This window comes from Dinoponera quadriceps, unplaced genomic scaffold, assembly GCF_001313825.1.
Source record: "Dinoponera quadriceps isolate SergipeBrazil2010 unplaced genomic scaffold, ASM131382v1 scaffold1308, whole genome shotgun sequence".
Taxonomy (NCBI): Eukaryota; Metazoa; Arthropoda; class Insecta; order Hymenoptera; family Formicidae; genus Dinoponera; species Dinoponera quadriceps.
Genome location: NW_014555613.1, coordinates 2,974,702 through 2,993,876, shown reverse-complemented (window position 1 = coordinate 2,993,876; position 19,175 = coordinate 2,974,702). Strand labels below are relative to the sequence as shown.

The 19,175-nt window shown below is 42.0% G+C and overlaps 5 protein-coding genes across 6 annotated transcripts in view; 2 read left to right on the top strand and 3 right to left on the bottom strand.

Moving 5' to 3' along the window:
- Positions 1-6: 6 nt before the first annotated feature.
- On the bottom strand, positions 7-3,807 carry LOC106744857 (probable protein S-acyltransferase 23). The gene is made up of 9 exons (XM_014619962.1): positions 3,041-3,807; positions 2,493-2,743; positions 2,196-2,310; positions 1,828-1,953; positions 1,286-1,731; positions 933-1,182; positions 682-854; positions 427-592; positions 7-340 (listed from the first exon to the last, which is right to left on the bottom strand). Exons 2-9 carry the CDS (start codon positions 2,669-2,671, stop codon positions 137-139), a joined length of 1,659 nt encoding a protein of 552 aa, XP_014475448.1. The 5' UTR covers positions 2,672-2,743; positions 3,041-3,807; the 3' UTR covers positions 7-136.
- A 968-nt stretch (positions 3,808-4,775) lies between these two features.
- Positions 4,776-8,500, top strand: LOC106744858 (inactive peptidyl-prolyl cis-trans isomerase FKBP6). Its single transcript, XM_014619963.1, has 6 exons — positions 4,776-4,997; positions 5,077-5,311; positions 6,038-6,498; positions 6,565-6,753; positions 6,854-6,965; positions 7,036-8,500. Exons 1-6 carry the CDS (start codon positions 4,954-4,956, stop codon positions 7,315-7,317), a joined length of 1,323 nt encoding a protein of 440 aa, XP_014475449.1. The 5' UTR covers positions 4,776-4,953; the 3' UTR covers positions 7,318-8,500.
- Positions 8,501-8,909: 409 nt separating this feature from the next.
- On the top strand, positions 8,910-10,389 carry LOC106744859 (pancreatic triacylglycerol lipase-like). The gene is made up of 4 exons (XM_014619964.1): positions 8,910-8,949; positions 9,067-9,506; positions 9,638-9,989; positions 10,068-10,389. The coding sequence occupies exons 1-4, from the start codon at positions 8,910-8,912 to the stop codon at positions 10,286-10,288; spliced, it is 1,053 nt and encodes a 350-aa protein (XP_014475450.1). The 3' UTR covers positions 10,289-10,389.
- On the bottom strand, positions 10,384-14,573 carry LOC106744809 (short transient receptor potential channel 3-like). The gene is made up of 4 exons (XM_014619847.1): positions 14,526-14,573; positions 11,127-11,275; positions 10,823-10,979; positions 10,384-10,748 (listed from the first exon to the last, which is right to left on the bottom strand). Exons 1-4 carry the CDS (start codon positions 14,571-14,573, stop codon positions 10,533-10,535), a joined length of 570 nt encoding a protein of 189 aa, XP_014475333.1. The 3' UTR covers positions 10,384-10,532.
- Positions 14,574-14,738: 165 nt separating this feature from the next.
- LOC106744854 (serine/threonine-protein phosphatase 6 regulatory ankyrin repeat subunit B) overlaps positions 14,739-19,175 on the bottom strand; it is a 21,989-nt gene continuing 17,552 nt past the window's right edge. The window contains exons 12-14 of one of the 2 annotated variants that reach the window (XM_014619951.1): positions 18,109-18,376; positions 17,414-17,610; positions 14,739-15,153 (exon numbers count right to left, since the gene is read on the bottom strand). In XM_014619951.1, the coding sequence (XP_014475437.1) occupies positions 14,912-15,153; positions 17,414-17,610; positions 18,109-18,376 (707 nt within the window). In that variant the 3' untranslated portion in view covers positions 14,739-14,911. Of the gene's footprint in view, positions 15,154-17,147; positions 17,611-18,108; positions 18,377-19,175 lie in introns of those variants that run through there. The other variant, XM_014619950.1, reaches the window with a different exon arrangement.

Genomic DNA, 19,175 nt, shown 5'->3' with positions numbered 1-19,175 from the left:
TATATATATATATATATATATATATATATATATATAACTGGAAAAAATAATCACTCGTTTGTCACTAAGTGATTGCGCTTCCCCGTGCAAGAGTGCGTGAAAAGTAAGTCACTCGGTGGCCCGTACGTCGTTCGTATTATATGACGTCCTCCGAGAGAATGTGGTAATGCTGAGGATCGTTCGTCTGATGATCCGGAGGGCAGAGGAAAAACTCGATGAAGTTAAGCACAGGCCCGCGACTGAAGGGGTTCAGGTATTTACCCCTCTTGTCCCTCAGGTACGAATACCTCTTGTAATTGAACATCTCGTTGGTAGTCAGATTCATGCAGGCGTGTAAGACCTGCATTAAAAGAAGAAAAGAATTCGGCAATGGGACATTCGCGTGTCGGAAACGCGATGTCGACGTTCTCGTCGCACTGTATTTACCGATGTGCACGTCAGGATCCAGCCGAGGCCGCAGAAGACGAGCGCCTCTAACACGCCGAGGACGTACAGCAGTTGAATCCCCTCGATTGCGATGCAGTAGCACGCGAAGTACAAGGTGAAAGAGCAGTTTATCGCCACGCACATCACGAACAGGAAGAACCACATTCTGGAAAGAGGAATGAGAGGAATGGTAAAGAGAGGTACGTTAGAAAGTTGAACGGGAGCGAACAGTATCGTGCGACTTGTTTCTCGCACCTGTTCCTCAGACCGACGCAATTGTATATGAAAGGACAGTGATGATCGAAATACGTGACGCATCTGTTGCAGATTCTGCAGTGCTTAGCCCGGAGCGGCCGGAAACACCTGCAGCTGTGACACAGGCGCGACAGCAAGACGTTCCGTTTCTTCCACTTGTCGAAGTACGGAATCTGAAACGGGGTAAAAAAAAAACGGTACGAACTTTTGCAGCAATCCAATACAGTCGCGTTTCACGCCGGATTTTATACCTGTTTTATCGCCCTATAGTAGGTGTCGCTATTCTGCGGCACGTAACCCGGATCTCTCCTGTTGGCGACGATCCACGAGATCCACATGAGGATGTTCCAGTAGATGAAACAGTAGTGGCTGCCGCGCAGGAGGTTCCACGTCAGCGGAATGCACTTCAACAGGTACATCGGGTATCCCCACACCAGCACGGATATCATGAACAGCAGCAGTGGTCCTTTGCTGTTGCCCGCTCCGCCGAAGAGCAGCGCCCTTGAAGTGAAACGTCCGAAAATACGTTTAGCTGCTTTCACATCTCATCGAACATATTCGAGCATCCCGGAGAAGGTGGCTTTGATCATACGTGAGCACGCACCATAACTCATTGATAGGTGGTATCCATCTAGCCCTGCGCTTTTGTTCCGCTTGCAGGATGCGCACGATCTCCGAGTGGCGATGACTCTTAGCCAACTGCAGCGGCGTCTTGCCGTTCTTGTCGCGCGGTTCCAGCTCGATCTTGCTCTTCTCGCAGAGGATCCGGACGCAGCTGATGTTGCCGGACAGGCAAGCCAAGTGGAGCGGCGTCGAGCCGAAATAATCGGGCTTCTGCAAGTCCACCCCGCTGTACATCAGCAGCTTGATCAGCTCGGCGTGACCCTTGTACGCGGCCCAGTGCAACGCGGTGTCGCCATTTATGTCAGTCAAGTGGCCTAACGCACCGGATCCCAGCAGAAAGGCGGCGGTCGCGAACTTGCCGAACATGCAGGCGGTCATCAGAGGCGTCAGACCCTTGAAGTCGGCCGCGTTGACGGCGACTCCAGCCTGAAATGAACGCCCAACGCTGTGAGATTATACGAGAGAGAGAGAGAGGAAGATTCTGTTGCGTTTCCGATTTTGGGGACCATTTTTGGCGTGTACCTTTAGTAATAATTGCACTATCGCGCTGTGACCTTTCCGACAAGCCCAATGTATCGGCCTGGGTCCTTGCGTGCCGAGACACGGTAGATCGACGGGTCCACTGCGCTCTATTAAATATCTCATGACCTGTCGAAGAAAGCGGTTTTGTCTTAAGTGTACTCTGGTAGTTCTAAGAGCCGTCTACAATAGCCGTGAAGTATGCAATAAGACATAAACAGTGAACTAATTGACCAACCACGATTTATTTTTGGAATGTATGGATCGAATTGGCCAATTAGCTTACTGCTTGTGTCTTACTGCATACTTTATTATTGTAGACGACTCTTTAAGAAATGTTAGGATTAATGATCACAGTGCTCGAGACTAACTTCAATATTGCCGTCCAAGGCGGCCCAATGAGCAGGTGTGTATCCCCATTCATCCCTCGCGCTGAGCAGGCTCAATCCATTCTTCTCCACTAGTTCCTCGACCGCCTCGATTTCGCTGTAATGCAAACAATCCCTTTTTGCTTTTCCGTCCGGTATTCTCTCATCGAATTTTTAAGCAAGTTAATATTCTTCTCGCCGGCATTCGCTCTTTCTTTTTTTAGTAACGACATGATGCGAAATTACTGATTTTACTGAACGAAATTTGTTTAGATTCTTTTCAGGATGATTGTATCTAACCTGGCTCTGAGTAGCTCGAAGATCTGTTTGGTCTCGTCGGTGGGACTCTGGCCGGTGGTAGTTTCATCGGCGTAAATGTTGTCATCAGGACGGCTCCTCTGTCGCGAATCCTTGTCCGAGCCATGATGATTCTGCTGGCTCGCGTTGGATATCGGATTGTTCGGTAGATGCCCGACCATGTCGGGATCGGGACTTAGCTCCCATACGGATCGTGCCGCACCAGGCCCTGCTACAGGGCTCACAGGATACACCTGTAAGGAGACGCGAGATGTGACTACTCTTGCAGAGGAAAAGTAAACGATTATCGTCAAAGCAGGATAGTATCGTGAGCCGAAAAGAATTTTGATAAGTTTCGATGATTATAAAAATTAACATTTTTTTCTCATTTCTGGAAGATGAAAGTTTAAAAAAAGAATCGAATAAGTTATTAAAAGTATCCACGCGCGACTTTTTAGGTAAATACCCGGGACTGAAAGAAAAATTGTCAACGATACAGAGAGACGAGAGCTCACTTTTTTTAATTTTCGAATGTTTGAATCGTGTCTCACCTTGCACAGCGTCGCGAGTTCGGTGTTCGCACGCTCGTGTTCGGAAGGCGTTCTGAAGGATGCACCCTGCGTGGCGATCGCTCCACCCTCCGGGACGGTTAGTCACAAGGAAACGTTGGGCCCAACCATGTCTTCCGAGCCTCGCTTGACGGCACAGCTTTCCCTCCAGACCTGAAAGCCCTGAAGGCGTTAGGTTCCTACTGTCGGTGCTCCTGTCCAGCGTTCCTCCTTCACGCGACGAGCGACGTCCGCATTTCTGAGAATACCGTCGACAATCACGGGCGTTGCGCATTCGAATCAATAACGCGGTGACCGCAGAAACGCCTGCGTGCGAGGAACGCGCGAGAAATTAGGACGCGCCGCTTGTTCGCGCGATACATATTTCAATATATCGATAGGCTGCCGTTCGCGAAACGGCTCTATCGCCCGGAACGAATTCGAAAGAACACCCAGCGAAATTTTCAACAAGAAATTAAAATTTGGTATAACGTTCAATTAATTCTCAGTCATCAGATACTGTCACCCGAGATCTACATATTTCGAAACCATCTTAAAATTGTTTTACTCGGAGTTGTGTGCAAGGTCATGCATTTGCGTCACTCGATTCGCAATAAATCCCTCACTTCGATTGTTTACACGTCAGTGATAAGATAACTTGTATATAACAAAAAAGGCGATCCATACGCAATATTAACTGGATAGTTCTCTGGAACTATTTACGTGTCTTAATTTGTTTTTGAATGTGTGTCACAATCTGAGAATGTCTCAAACGTTTATAATTAATAAATACCCAGATGTGTGTATTTATTATTCATGATAATCTTTAAAATCATTGTTTTATCAATTTTTAGGTTTGTTAGTTCTTGAGATTTATGCTTGTTTCTACTATCATGATTTAAATTTAATCTACGATTAACTTCAATGAAATTGGCCAATTAGCTGAACTGATTAATGCGACTAGTCTATTCCGTTGAATTGATTGTCAATTAGATTTAAACTATGATGATAGAAACGGACATCAGAAAGAGAACGAGTTCCTTTTATTTTTTATAGATTTTCAGATATATATACATATACAAATATTATTTTATTATTAGATATAGTTAATCTATATTTAAACTGTTGTTCGGACGGGATGTTGAAAAATAAAGTTCTTGTGATTCACTATTGAGCCGTATTATTCAAAGATGCAAATCTCGTGATCCATAGTTAAGTTGTACTACTTGAAAATAAATTCTGACTTATTCTTAAGCTATACTACGACCTCGATTCTTAGCATTAAATGAAATTTATTCCATCTTCGATAATAAGATTTCATTTATCTTTATTTAGCTAAGGAAAAAGACAATTTGCAGAGTAGACTTTTGCCGATATTTATAGTCGGACCTTATATTGAAGGCTTCCTTAAATTCATCTTCAAATACTTATTTCATTGGCTGTGAAGCATCTGAAGATAAATTTAAGGAAGCTTTAAATATAAGGTCCGACTATTAATACAGGTATTTGAAAATAATTTATAATATCACTTGCAAAGAACGGATCTAATAGTTTCTGCGCATAAAATGTGACAACCGTTTCCGTACTTTGTGTGCAGAAGCCAAAAAGATTATTATATAGTCACGGACAAAAAGATTATCGCATTCCCTAGGCATAGTGATATCGGAAGTTTCAAATTAGTCGCATCTGATTGGTGAAAACTTTTAATCTTGGTTAACCAACCACTGGATAATAAATGAAATTTCTTTGTCCATCATCACAGGCAACAATCACGTGTTGTGACCAATTGAGATTTACGGATAAATGTTATATGTACATTGGTTTATACCTCTTGATTTAACATTATATATTGTATGAATAAAGAGGAAACAACCTGAAGCAATTGTTAGATAAATATTTAATATATCAACATTAAAATGGCGGAATGTGGATTTACTTCATTGAACGGATTTAAATTGGCGTAAGTTGACATAAACTTATAATATATTTACATTATATGAAGCCGCATTGTTATCCTAATCATTTGTTTATTGTTTTAGAGACTTACTATCCAATGATGGAGTTATGTTTGAAATTGGAGAACCAATATGCGATGAGGATGAAGAGTTTGGATATACTCCATTTGCACAATACAGCAATGAGGAGATATTAAATATGTTAAACATGAACGATTTTGAAAATGATGAAGATAAAGAACAAGAAGCTGTACTTATTTATGGTATAAGCTTTGACAAGTTAAAAACTAAAATGACAAATTTGACTTCAGATGGAAAGGTAAACGACTTCTTATAGTATTTATTAAAAAATTATTCAAATTATTTTTGGTAAAACTCCATCTTAACGTATCCTCTCTCAGATGACTTCGACTTTGACATATGTTGAAAATGTTATGGCTCTGAGTAAAGGCTTTAAAAGGTTTTAGCCACCGTTCATTATTTATTTAGAAGTTATTAACAGAAAAAGTTTGAACTGTTAGTAACAGAATATTGTGAATATTCGTGGAATTATGGAATTCTTGAATATTAGTGGAAGCACCTATATAAGGTTTAGGATCTAAACTTTGAAATTATTCCACCTCCATGAGTCTCGCTTCCTAATCGGTGCTCTAGTTGTGAACTTGCTCCAAGATACTTATGATTCTTGTGCTTTTACAGCTTTTCTTATTATAAAAGAAGTCGCGATATGAAATAGAAAGGGTTTTAGTGTAAGACAAAAGATTTAACTGTCAATAACCAGAACTCAAATTTCTTTTGTTAACAACTTTTTAATAGTCCATAAATGACTAAAACCTTCGGTAAGTTACTCAAGGCCATAACCTTCACAACATATAACATACATTTCTAAAATAACCTTAACCATACATATGGGTTATTCTAAGTTATTCTAGGGATGAATGTTAATATGAAGTTTTCTTTTTCTTGTAAAGTGAATAATCACCATATTGATAGTCGTGGAAAAATTGCAAGTGTAAATTTAATAATAAAACTATCGTTCAATCAGGTGATGAAATTTATTAAACAGAAAGGTGTTGGAGAAGTCATACCCAATAATGCTCAGGTTACCATTCATTATTTGGGATACTTGGAAGATAATGACGAACCTTTTGATTCTACATATATTTGTGGAAAACCAAAAACATTGCGTCTAGAACAGGGCATGGTTATACCTGGTTTAGAACTAGGTATAGCTAGTATGCGGAAGCATGAGATCTCAGTGTTCTGGTTACATCCTGACTATGCCTACAAAGCTATTGGCTGTCAACCGCGCATCCCTCCTAATGCGGAAATAGTATTCATTGTCCATTTAATTGATTTTATTGACAACGGCTCTGCGGATACGTATTACAATCTCAGCTTGGAGGATAAACAGTCATTTCCACATGTAGTAGAATCTGTCATGCATAGATTTGCAACTGCCAAAGACCATTTTGCGAAGCAACGTTACAAAACAGCAATACGAGAGTGAGTGAGTAATAGATGTTCTAAGAACTCCACTCATTATATAATCATACGTTTTTCTTCTTGTAGATATAAAAAAATTACTGACTGTCTAGAAATAGTAAAGTTGAAGGATAATGCAGAAGAGCATGAAATGAAGAAATTACTCTCCAAGGCTTATACTAATCTCGGGGTTTGCTTCAACAAGATCGATATGCCACGCAATGCTTGCGCGTATTGTTTCCGGGTGCCTTTTCCAACAGTCAAAACTCATTATACGTATGTTATATTAATAAATGAAACAACTGTTTGTACAAATTATACGTGAATCAAATCAAATTAATATTATGATGAGACTTTTTTTATATATTTCTCTCAGTTTCGGCCAAGCTCTGCTAAGAATCGCAGAATATGACGAAGCAATGAAGGAGTTGCAGAAAGCTTACAAGTTAGACCCGCATGATGCGTATATTAAGAAAGCAATTCAACAAGTGAGTCGTGGATTGTTCTACTAGAATAATTTTTTAATAATATCTCGATGTATTTATGTACTTTTTGTAGACGAACATGAAACAGCGCCGATATCTGGAGATTGAGAAACGTTTGTGGAAAAATTGCTTCAAGTCTGAGAAGAACAAAACCAAAGCCACTGAATTCCGACAAGCCGCACGCGAATTATGCGAGTCGGTGCAAAACAATATATTGAGACAATCTCTCCCTGAAGGTTTTACGGAGGAAGAGCTTGAAATCATACGTGAAGAAGCTGCTGCATCAGGACTGAGCATCGTTAAGCATATAAGATACGGCAAAGAGGTCATATACATTCAGAAGAACAATGCGTGAATTTATACCGTCAAGTTTGAACATTAATCTTCTCTGAGTTTATTATTATATTATCTAAGTTTATTAATAATCTCGATTGCTTCTCTCTGTCACGTCTTATATGAAGCGTTAATTTTGTATTACAACAGCGATCGCGTCGTTTATTATAGATACTACTGATTGATATATATTTCACGTTTACATTAGTGTAATCTTAAAAAAAATTGTTTTTAAAGCAATATTCACATTTATCGAAATAACTTAAAATTGGCCGAATTCTGTTTTATATATTTATATATTTCAACATTAGACTTTCCAACTAGAGTCTTGGAACTACATTTGAGTTTCATGCAGAACCATATGCATAATTTTGTTTAGAAATAGCAAACTATACACTCAATCTCAATGCAAGTTTTAGAAGAAAGCCGCTGTAGTAGCGTTTCGTCTTAAAAAAAAAAATAGATTAGTAGGAACCCAAAGAACATTAAGACGTCGTAAAGACGTTTTTGAGACAATAAGATAAAGAATATTTCTAAAACATCTTTTAGACATACATACACATATATATTGTGAAAGAAGCCACTACAGTAATCTATAGTAGTCAAATGTAGTAATCAAAGGGTTATATACATAAATACTGTACAGGAATGAGGAATAACGCGTTACTTGTAACGCTCTTATCGTTCTCATTCTCTTTCTTCAATAACGATTTAGTAACGATGTTATATTTTTTCATTAGTAACGGTAACCATAACACAGTTATGGTTACTATACTATTATATTTATTAGATGAGGTAACAAATATTGTTACTTTGCACACGTATAATATATATGGAAAGAGTACACGCGAATCCTAAAGAAGACCTTCAAACTTGATAAAAAAGTAACGAAAATTGTGACGACTAGTTACTTTTTAAGTAACGATAACGAATTACTTTTCAAAAATAATTTCTAAAAATAATTTCTAACTGGGCTATATAATAAATATAAATCAATACATATATTTTGTACGCCTTTGTACAGAACGCTGCGTATATCACTTATTTATTTTTTACTAAGCATGTCGTTCAGGAAAAATATACGAATATACATCAATCGGATACATACAAATCATATATCTATATCACTAAAGAAGATATTACAAGCTAAAATAAAATAATATTAAATAATCTTAAGATAATATAATTTGATATTTTTTTATCATCTCGTTTGTATATTTTCTATTTTTCTAACGTTTATAAATAAAACAAGTAAAGTTTTTTTAAATATGCCTATGTACATATATGTATAATCAACGTGCGCACCACAGACATATGTGTGAGAGAAAAAAACAGGCCTAAGGTCTAATATAAGAAGAAGAAGAAGAAGAAGAAATAAAGTGTTTTACAAAAATTCTCAATCGTCTATATTTGACCAATTCTACAAAGGCGGGATAGCAAAATCGATACGCTTAAGATAGAGTAAACAAACGCCGGATGTTCGTAAAGCGGTCATTATTTTTCTAATTTGGTATTGACAATAAAATATAATGGATCGAATGATATAAGATTTCAGTTTATGTAACGTTAAAGTATATAAAGAATCGTCCGCCTGCAACGTAAAAGAGTGCAAGGATGGCTTTTGTCACAACGTTCTGCGCGTTTTTATCTTTAAGTAATTCAGTTCTCTTCGTATTTGTATTTCTAAATTTATTTTAAAAAATACCAAAGACCGTGTTACGTAAAAAGAGGCATCGTATATTTTCACGTTATATGTTATCTACATTTTCAGGTGTGCCTCTCAATATGGCTCAACTTGTGGGTCGTCGACTACCTTTACAAAACTTTCAAGATTTCCATCCGGAAGATGGTCTTTTGGACATTTTCCTGAACCCGACACCGATCATTTCAAATGATCACGCGCTGCTCGGCGCTATTCTCGACTTGGATTTCAAAGCGGAGGACGTGACTTACGATCTTTACACCAAGGATAACAAGGAGCAAGCTATCCCCTTACGAACAGGTGACATCGTCCAGCTGAAAAACTCCCCGTTTAATCCCGAATGGCCGACCAAGATCATTATTCACGGATGGATAGAAAACGGAGATACGTTTTGGTATCACGACATTCGACGGAATTACCTTAGCATCGGAGATTACAACATAATTTGCGTGAACTGGTTCCCGGGCGCGAACAAAGAGTACCTAACATCCGTTAGACTCACTCGTCAGGTGAACGGACAAACTTTGTGCATCCTACAAAAAATAATCGAGTGGATGAGACGAATCACCACTGAAGTACCACGCGTATTAACGAAACAAACGAATGTGAAATCAAGAAATCGGGAAATTCGTGTTTACAGGTGGGAGAATACGTAGCTGCGTTTCTGGAATTCCTCGGATCGGAAGCGCAGGTCTCTTTCGACGACATCCACATTTTAGGACACAGTCTGGGCTCTCACGTAGCCGGAAACGTAGGTAGTTTCTCATCGAAGAAACTCGGCCGAATCACCGGTCTCGATCCGGCTAGGCCAGCGTATGAAACGCCTTATCTGAAGGACACGGAGGATCGACTGGACACCACGGATGCGAATTTCGTGGATGTCATCCACACCTGCGCCGGCGGCTTAGGCTTCGTCAGGCCGATCGGCCACGTGGACTTTTATCCAAACGGGGGAACGTTTAGGCAACCCGGGTGCCCAGTATTTTCAGCCCGTACGGCGTTTTAAATGCTCATATTTTAGTTTTGTGATGTGATAGCTACAGACTGATAAATCTCGTGTTTATGTTTAGAGTCTTGCAGCCACGGCAGGTCGCACCAATTTTTCACCGAGTCCATCGTACGTCCCGATGCTTTCGTCGCGATACAATGCGTCAATTGGATGGACTTCCAGTTGGGCAAATGCAACAGTAATACCACCGCCATCATGGGCGAATTCACCAGCGCTGACACTCAAGGTACCTTTTACCTGGAAACCAATGCACAGTCACCGTTCGGAAGAGGCGAGATATAACGAGAGAGGCGAGGGGAAGTTTAGGAGAGACTTCGCACATTTATATATATTACACGCTTATATATGTTTTATTAATTATCTGTACCGCGGGAGGAAACGTACAAAAGAGTAAAAAGTATCTTATCTACATGGAACACTTATTACAAATACATCACGATATAAAATAGAACGATGATAAAAAGTGACGTGTGTTATGTTAAAAGTTATACTCGACGATGGGATACGTCGGGTAAAACTCGACTGTTTAAACTACTGCAGCAAGCGTTGCCTCTCCGTCGGACGGTTTCTCGATTTCATCTCCGAATCGCACGCGGTACTTCCGACGCACTATGTCCCAGTCGACGACATTTTCTATTCTTGGAACGTTGCTCAAGGACCACTGACTGTCAGCCGGGCTCGTTTGAAGTAATGAGAAATTAATATTGCCCTTTGCTCGTGATGTTGGAAGTATTCTATTATTCTAAAAACAAGAAGGTGCATTCGCAAAAATGCCTGCGAGAGAACGGTAAAAATGCATTGAAAATTTCTACGTACGGTAGATTTCGCAAAATCGTTCTGATGCGTACTAGGCTCCATGTATCCACGTAATCTGTCAGTATTCTGCTTTGTAGTTCGTTCCTTTCTACAAGTTTTTTTAATATACACCACCCACGTGGTGACGAGATTCAATGGCGACGGGGCACTTTTTGTTCTTTAAAAGAGAGAATTAAAAGTAAGTGTGATGATGAAACTCCGCGAATTTTTAACTATAACTTCATTGCAAATATTTTCGCAGGATATCGTGTGCGTATGTGCGTATGTGTGTGTGTGTGTGTGTGTCACGACTGCATCTACTCACTTTTGCATTTTGCGAACCAGTTTGCTGAGACCGTACTTCCACTCGATATCGCTCTGCGATTGAATGTTGTGATACGTGTCGCTCATCATAGCAATCAGTAGATTAATCAGTACTATGACACTGACGAGCATATACAGAGAGAATGACACCTGTTGAAGTGACAAGAAATATTCGTTACATTTCACAGATATAAGATATAATATAAGATGTCAAATGGTTCTGTTGAAAAGTTATATCGCGGAGGAAGTCTTCTTATTTTAATCTATCACCACTTTCGTCGCTGCAAGTCACAACCACTACAATTTTCAACCGACATCGTTCTCTCAACGGTGGTAAAAGGGATACATGAACGCGTACGGGATCACGCCCTGAGAGGAGATTACTTTTCTTTTCACGTCCCTCATCTCTCTTTAGTATCCAGGTAGAAATACGATCACATTTTATCACAATATAATGGCATACTGTCACTTCAACTTAAAGACCTTTTTGAATGACATCTGAGCAGCATATGCACCTGTTTATTTATATATTTATATTTTATATTTATTCTTATTCTCACGATTCGACTATTATGAATACATGATGAGATCACATTGAATACATTTTACTTATTTGAATGAGGACTCCTCATCCGATTCGCACGCGTTCGCGCAAGTCCAATTATAAGCTTCTAAAATTTCTCCGCTTTTGATGTCTTAACAAGTATTGACGTTAACTGGCGCTTTGTATTCTATACATGCGTTACAAATGGGGTGAATGATTTTGCCGGAAGTCTCGACTAACAATCAACTGATCTGTGGTAGTAGGAGGGAGGAGGAAAGTCACGTTCAAAAAGCATATTACGATATTGGAGTATAGATTTATTTTCGCTTCTAAGAAGCTTAAATTTCCTAAATAAGCTTTCTCGCTTCCTAAATAAGCTTTCTCGCTTCTGAGAAGCTTGAATTTTTAATTAATAAATCCATTAGATCACTTTAAGTGACAAGCGATAAGTTCCATTGAATCACTTTAAGTGCGATGCATTCTGGACAAAATCGTTGATATCTCCGTTTCTAAGCAAGAACTTCAGATGAGAACCGTTATAATAAAAATTCCGCGAATTTCTGATAAATTATAAATTATATCCTTGAACTAAATTTGTAGAATCATATTGTTGCTAAAAATTATATTCAAATTGAAGCGGAAATTGACGGGGCAAAAATTAAATAATCTCGGCTTGAATCAGTGATACCGCGAAACGTCGTCTTTCTATTTTCAATGGGTTTTTATTTTCAATAGAATGAAATTAGACGCAAGAAAGAATAATGAGATTTTTTCTGTGATTTCGATATCTCTGGAAATTTATCTAATAACAAAAATAAAGTTAAAAAGAAAAAAGTGAGTATATTCGGACAATCTCAGAATATTTTGTGCTGTCTGAAAATGTACTTCATATTTCGAAAACGACTAATTTGTAAATTTATATTTGATGATAAGATTTTTTTATGTGTTTTCGCGAGTTTTATTAGCCAATTTAGATTACATTTAGTTAGAAAACACCTTAGAACACCTAAGTAAACAAGTTAGTAAACAAGTAATGACGGTTGTATTCCTTACCTTGAAAAAATAAATCGTCCAGTCCGGTTGTAGATTTTTTTTTAACGTAACTGTGAAGTCGTTGGTGTCTTTTTGGCCGAAAATGGAGAAGAAAAGATACTCCGTGATATTGATCGGATTAACTCTCACTGTACAGACAGAGAAGAAACTCGATAAATCAAACAAATCTTGTCAATGAATCTCAATCGTATCATACGTAACTACGCACTATTAAAAATCGTAGCGTTTGAGTTTGGTTTGCTCCTATTCTAATGCAGTGGTGTAGTACGATACGTTTTTTCGGCTAGCTTTTATAATTAATCATTCTTACTCCGCATATATATTGTCATTATAATCGCAACTTTCAGACTACACCACTGCCGGCAATAAAATGAATCGTGTTATCTATTCGTCGTCATATCCTGATTACAAGCAGCAAAAATGTATCTGTATATGCATTTACAGTTCTTCCTCTATTAAACTGTAAAAATTCATGCTGACCATAAATCGACTATGTCGTTCTTTGTTTCTGTAAAAATTGGTGATCAATCGGCAGAAGAGTCAGCGAACTTTGGAGAACCTAAGAACATGCGATGGGACGAGCAGCGCAATTCGATCTCCACGAATAAACACTGACGATGAGCAAACGGCAAAAGTGTTCACATTCGATACACATATCGGTGAAAAATTCCTAAACGCATTCAAATGCGTGGATGAATGAATGTGGCTTGCAACGTGAGAGCTGCATTTCTGTATACGCACCCTGTGAAAAAACAGAGAAATTAAAAGGAATTTACAGAAATTTACTCTGTAAAATAACGAGCTCCTAGCTAACGAAATCGGGAACGGGTTTTAAGATCGTCGGATCTCCTCTTTCTATTTTCGCTATACTGAGAAACCCATTTTGTTGACTCGAATAAAATTTTTCCTTGGATATAGGCAAACAAATGTTGTAGTTTTAAGAATTAAAATTTGGTTCTTTGCACTTTTTTCATTTTCATTTCAAGGAGCCAAACTTTGGTGCTCGCAACCAAAACATTTATTTGCCCATATCCAAATAAGAATGTTGTTTGAGTAAACTAAACAGGTTTCTTCGTGTATGCACGAGCAAGTGTTAGACGTAAATAGGAAGTAGTAAGAGCGAATTTAAGATTCTTAGACCAAAGTTCCAATCTGAAAAATTAAAATTGTCCATCGTGCAGAAATGAATCCCTTTGAATTCCTTTTAATCGAACTATTTTTCTCAGGTATTATACATTCACACATGATGCATGCCAATTGAACATCGCGCAACGTGCGAATGATCGAACAGTGTGAGTGATGCCCATCGACTCGTATATATTATAACCGTTCTCTAAAACGTATCAACGAACATAGTACGTTACATGCTACACATTGAACATGTGGTGATTCGTGTGTATGTAATGACGTGAGCAATTCGAAGGCAATTCTAAATTGTGATATCGTGGCTCTGCGCAGCCATTTCGCGTACATACATATATCCTACGGATATCCATCGAACGCTGATATTACGCCATGAAATATTACGTGAGCAACATGATGCAGGCATAATGATCGGTGCGTGCATCGTTGCGAGAAAAAGAGAGAGAGAGAGAGAGAAAAAGAGAACGAGAGGAAGAGAAAAAGTCGTTACATAATTACGCTTTATGTATGCATTTATACGTATATGTAAATATATATATATATATATATGTATATATGTATATATGTCGTACAACGCATAATCAAAAAAGAGAACATTCCAAGTGGGAGAGAGAGAGAAAAAAAATGTATATTATTAAGATAATGCAATATATGACTAACCGTCAAACGTGACGTGGAACGATTCCTATGCATACGGCTATTCCCCATGGTAGCCTCTAAAACGTGGTATATTTAATCGATTAGACCGTGGATCACGGGGAGCGGGTGATCTCTGCTAGCTAATAACTGTACAAGCAAGGCGAAGTCGAACTAGGCGTTTATTCGAAAAGAAAGAAAATATATTGACACAAGGGCCACCGCACGTGTCGTTGCGCGTCCTCGCGCACGCATATGTACAAAAATTAATCGCGCGATCTCGAGCGCATCTTGGATGAAGAGCATCTTGGAGAAGAGGAAAACGAGGGCGGCTTTCGCGACCTCTCTTCCGTGAGAACTATAGTACGCTGGTCGGCGAGTGATCTTTGGCGATTTCCGTTTTCCTTCCTTCAGGCCCCGGGCAGTCCCGACTTCTCGGTGACGCTCGACGATCCCTCCAAGGCCGCCAATGGATTCATCTCCGTCGATTCCTTCTCTCCGGCTGGCTTCTCCACTTCCTGCTCGCCGTAGAGGTCTCTGTACTTGCGCCTGACGACCTCCCAGTCGATGACGTTGTCGATCCTGACGGTGTTGCTGAAGGACAACTGACTGCCGAGGGGGCTCAGGTGGACGACCGACAAGGCCACGCTGTCTTTGTGGCCGACCTGCGTGTTCTTCTTCACTTTGGACAGCCACTTGGCGCCCATCCTGGAACGAGGGGACATACGGCCGCCGCCCATCAGATGCATCAGGGAGGGTCGTTGCTGTTTCTTGGCCATGCGCTTCTTGCAGAGCTTGCAGAAGTACGAGATCCACGAGGACAGGAGGTTGAGCGGGGACGGTGCCGTGGTGGTCCTGCACGGAGAATTGATTCGATTATCGCGACGCGTCCGCAAGTTCAGCTCCTTCCTCACATTCCTTGCTCTCATTGCAACGTTCATGCAACATTCTTCTTCTTGTCCCTTCTTTCGTCTTTAATTCTAGATATCATTTGTTCTCTTACCTGTTCATGTTTCGCACGAGCTTGCTCAATCCGTATTTCCACTCGATGTCCGACTGCGCCTGTATTCGCTGATAGGTGTCGCTCATCATAGCGATCAGGAGATTAATAAGCACCACCACCGACACCAACATATAAATGCCGAAGGCGAGCTTGAAGAGCACGGTCGTCCAGGAGGGCTGATTCTTTTCCATCTTGAAGTTATCGTGGGTCGTCTGACCGAAGATGGCGAAGAACAACAACTCGACCGCGGTTATGGGATTCATGCTGACTGTAAATACGCGTCAACAATGCGTGTCTCGTAAAAGGCGTCTGGTAAATGCGCGCGAGTGCATGCGGTCTTTATGCAAAAAAGATTCTCTGGCACCGTTTGGGGTACGGCGGGAGAGGGGCGGATACATGCTAGAACGTACTTCGGTACTATCGAACGTTGAATGGAGGATCGAATTGAAGCCATACAAGGTAATATGCTGCACATGTTGCACCGATTCCTATATTCTGCCGCAGAGGAGATCCAAGTGCCCTGAACGAGACACACTTTCATCTAGGGGGTACCATTTCTAGTTCTAAGCGCATAAGACAACAGACACCGGGAGGAGATCGTGATGTGTGTTAACGTGCAATTATCCCGAATATGGTAAATATCCAAAGGACGTCTGAGTGATCGGTACGTCTCCGCGACGTTCGTTTCGTATAGAACGCCTTTATACGTTTGTTTCGTCAGGGACATCTCTTTTTCTTTACAAACCGCCGCGGCCCCGAGCATTAATGGAAGTTAACTGACCTCGATAGACGGAGAGAGAGAGAGAGAGAGAAAGAGAAAGAAAGAAAGACGCGTCCTCCTCCATCGAGCCGCAGATCCGTAGACCCGCAGTCGAGTTTCATTCAACTTCAATTAACGCCCGCAATGACTGCTGGTTACGACGGGAAACGACGTAGTCGCAACGAGTCGACCGGGAATTTACATTCAGCATCCTACGAATGGTATGAGACGCGCGATGTGCCGCGAATGTATGAACCCAACAACAACGATAACAACAACAACAACAATAATCAATAAAGCGAGCCGCGAGCGATCGGATGTGGCGGACGATTCATGGGCGATTCGGCATTCGCAGGCATCTGGCCATGACGTGTGGCGAAGAGGGTGGTGGTGATGGCGATGGTGGTGGTGGTGGTGGTCGTGTCGGGTCGGGCGAGATTGCTCCGTACTCATTAACGTCGCGCAAACAACACCAATTACGCGTCTCCTACGAAACTCACGAATCACGCCGTGAATTTTACTTACTCAGATGTTTAAACGTTAGAGGGCTGTAGCTCGCCGGCGCGAGGATCGCTCGAGGATCCCCCGTAAGATGCTCTCGCTCGATCGTCTCTCGGGATTTGTCTCGGTGGTAGCGAATCACGATTATCGCGAAACCGTTCACGGGAAGAGGTTCTACCCCTTAGCGCACTGTTAAGTCCGTCTAAGTGAGAAGGATCGTGCCGCGACTCAAGTCGCTCGTTTGCTCGCGCTTGCGAGCTCACATTTTCGGCCGCTGCCGCTGCGTTTTCTTTCTCTCCTTCTACTTCTTTTTTTTTTTTCTTTGTTCCCGTGGCAGACTCGTGTGTGCTTCAGCGTTCGGCGAGGACAAGGTGAACGATCTTTACATGGGCGGTGTCGGGACCGTCGATGGTACCGTCGAGGGGTTGGCGGCGTTCGTCGGCCCGTTCTCGTCCTCGTTCTCGTCCTCATCGCCCTTCTCCTCCTTCTCCGCCTCCTTCTCGGGTTCGTTCCCGGTCAGGGCGAGATACTTCTTCCTGATCGAGTCCCAGTCTACCACGTTCTCTATTCTGGTCGCGCTATTGAAGGACAACTGACTGCCCAACGGGCTGAGGTGCACCACCGAGAGGGTCACGCTGTCCTTCGGACGGACCTGACCCTTCTTAACCTTGGCCAACCACTTGGCGCCCATCTTCGATCTGGGCGACAAACGGCCGGCGCGCTGCAGCCCCATCATGTGCACCAACGAGGGTCGCTTGCGTCTAGCGGCGCGCTGCTTGCACAGCTTGATGAAGTATACGGTCCAGGTGGTGAGCAAGTTTAGCGGGGACGGAGCTGTGGTGGTTCTGCAACACGCAATCGCGTTTCCGACACACGGAATGCTCCGTTAACTCCCCGGGAAGCTTAGAGCGAGCTACTTTTTTCGAGGGGACCGCGGTGGAGCGCGGCGACACGAGGAGACGTAAGGTTTATACGTAATTACACGTGCAAAAGATCACGACGCTGCGGCACACGCAACATACACACACACCGTTCGTCCTTGTTCGCGCGTGAGAGACGCGGCGGGGGTGGTTGAGGGCCGAAGGGGAAAGAGAGCGCGGATTTCGTGTGGGCGTGAAAGTATAACGCTATTCTATTTATAAACGTCGGCGGTTCGCCGAGCAGTCGAGCGAGTGAAGGGAAAGATAATGGGGATTTCTCAGCTACTTTAAGCCAGATAGCCATCGGTTATCATCGGGATGCTTATCGCAGGCGCGTGTTAGATTCTCGTGGCCGGGCCGCGCTATTAAAACGACTTACGAAAAGGGCATATATCGCGTCTTTCAAGAAGGTCGCAGGCTTACCTGTGCATGTTACGGATCAGTTTACTGAGCCCGTATTTCCACTCAATGTCCGACTGCGCCTGTATCCGTTGATAAGTGTCGCTCATCATGGCGATCAGCAGATTAATCAACACCACTACCGAGACCAACATGTACACGCCGAAGGTCAACTTGAAGAGGACCGCGGTCCACTGCGGCTGATTGACCTCGACCTTCAGCTCGCCGTGGGTGGTTTGGCCGAAGACGGCGAAGAACAGATATTCGAAGGCGAGCACCGGATTCATCTTTACTGGAATTACGAGGCACACACCACACACACACACACAAGATGTTTCTTGCTTGCTCTATTAACGGACCGATCGTTCCGCTTCTTTTTTTACTTTTTTTTTTTTGTTGCTCTTTAGCCCATTGCTCATTTCGTGCTCATTGCAGACCATTGCTACTACTGGTGGGGTAAGTAATAACTTGCTCGCTATTGTATGTGGATGCGCGCGTGAGGTTTCCATAATACTGTACATAACGTACGTAATGAACGATCCAGCGAGCGAGCGAGCGAGCGAGCGGACGAACGAACGATCGAACGAACGAGCGAGCGAGCGAACGAACGAACGAACGGACGAACGAACGAGCAAACGGAGGAACGAGAACATGCTCATGCTTTGATATAGACTCTGGCCATGCTCGGGCTGCAGTTGCGGACTAACGCCGGCTAATGCATGCCGCGCGACCTTCTTATTGCGGGTCGAGCACATTTCAACTTCTCTCTTGGTTCCGTCGCTCTGACACGTTAACACGTGCCTCGCTTTTACATCCGACTAGGATACGAATCGCTTCGCGTCTTCCTTTCGGCAATGTGTACGCTTTCTTTTTTCTAGATTCGCCGTGCATTTCTTTTGAATGGTGACGCACTTTTAAATATCGATGCGCTCTTTCCCAAGGCAGCCAGGTGGTGTCCAACAAGGGGCATTCGTCGAACAATCGTGCGTTCCGTGCTGAATGAGAGAAAGAGAAGGGCGGGAGGACGCGAGAGTGGAGATTTTTGAAACACACCGCACATACGTTTGCAGTGGGGGGGGGGGGGGCGGGGG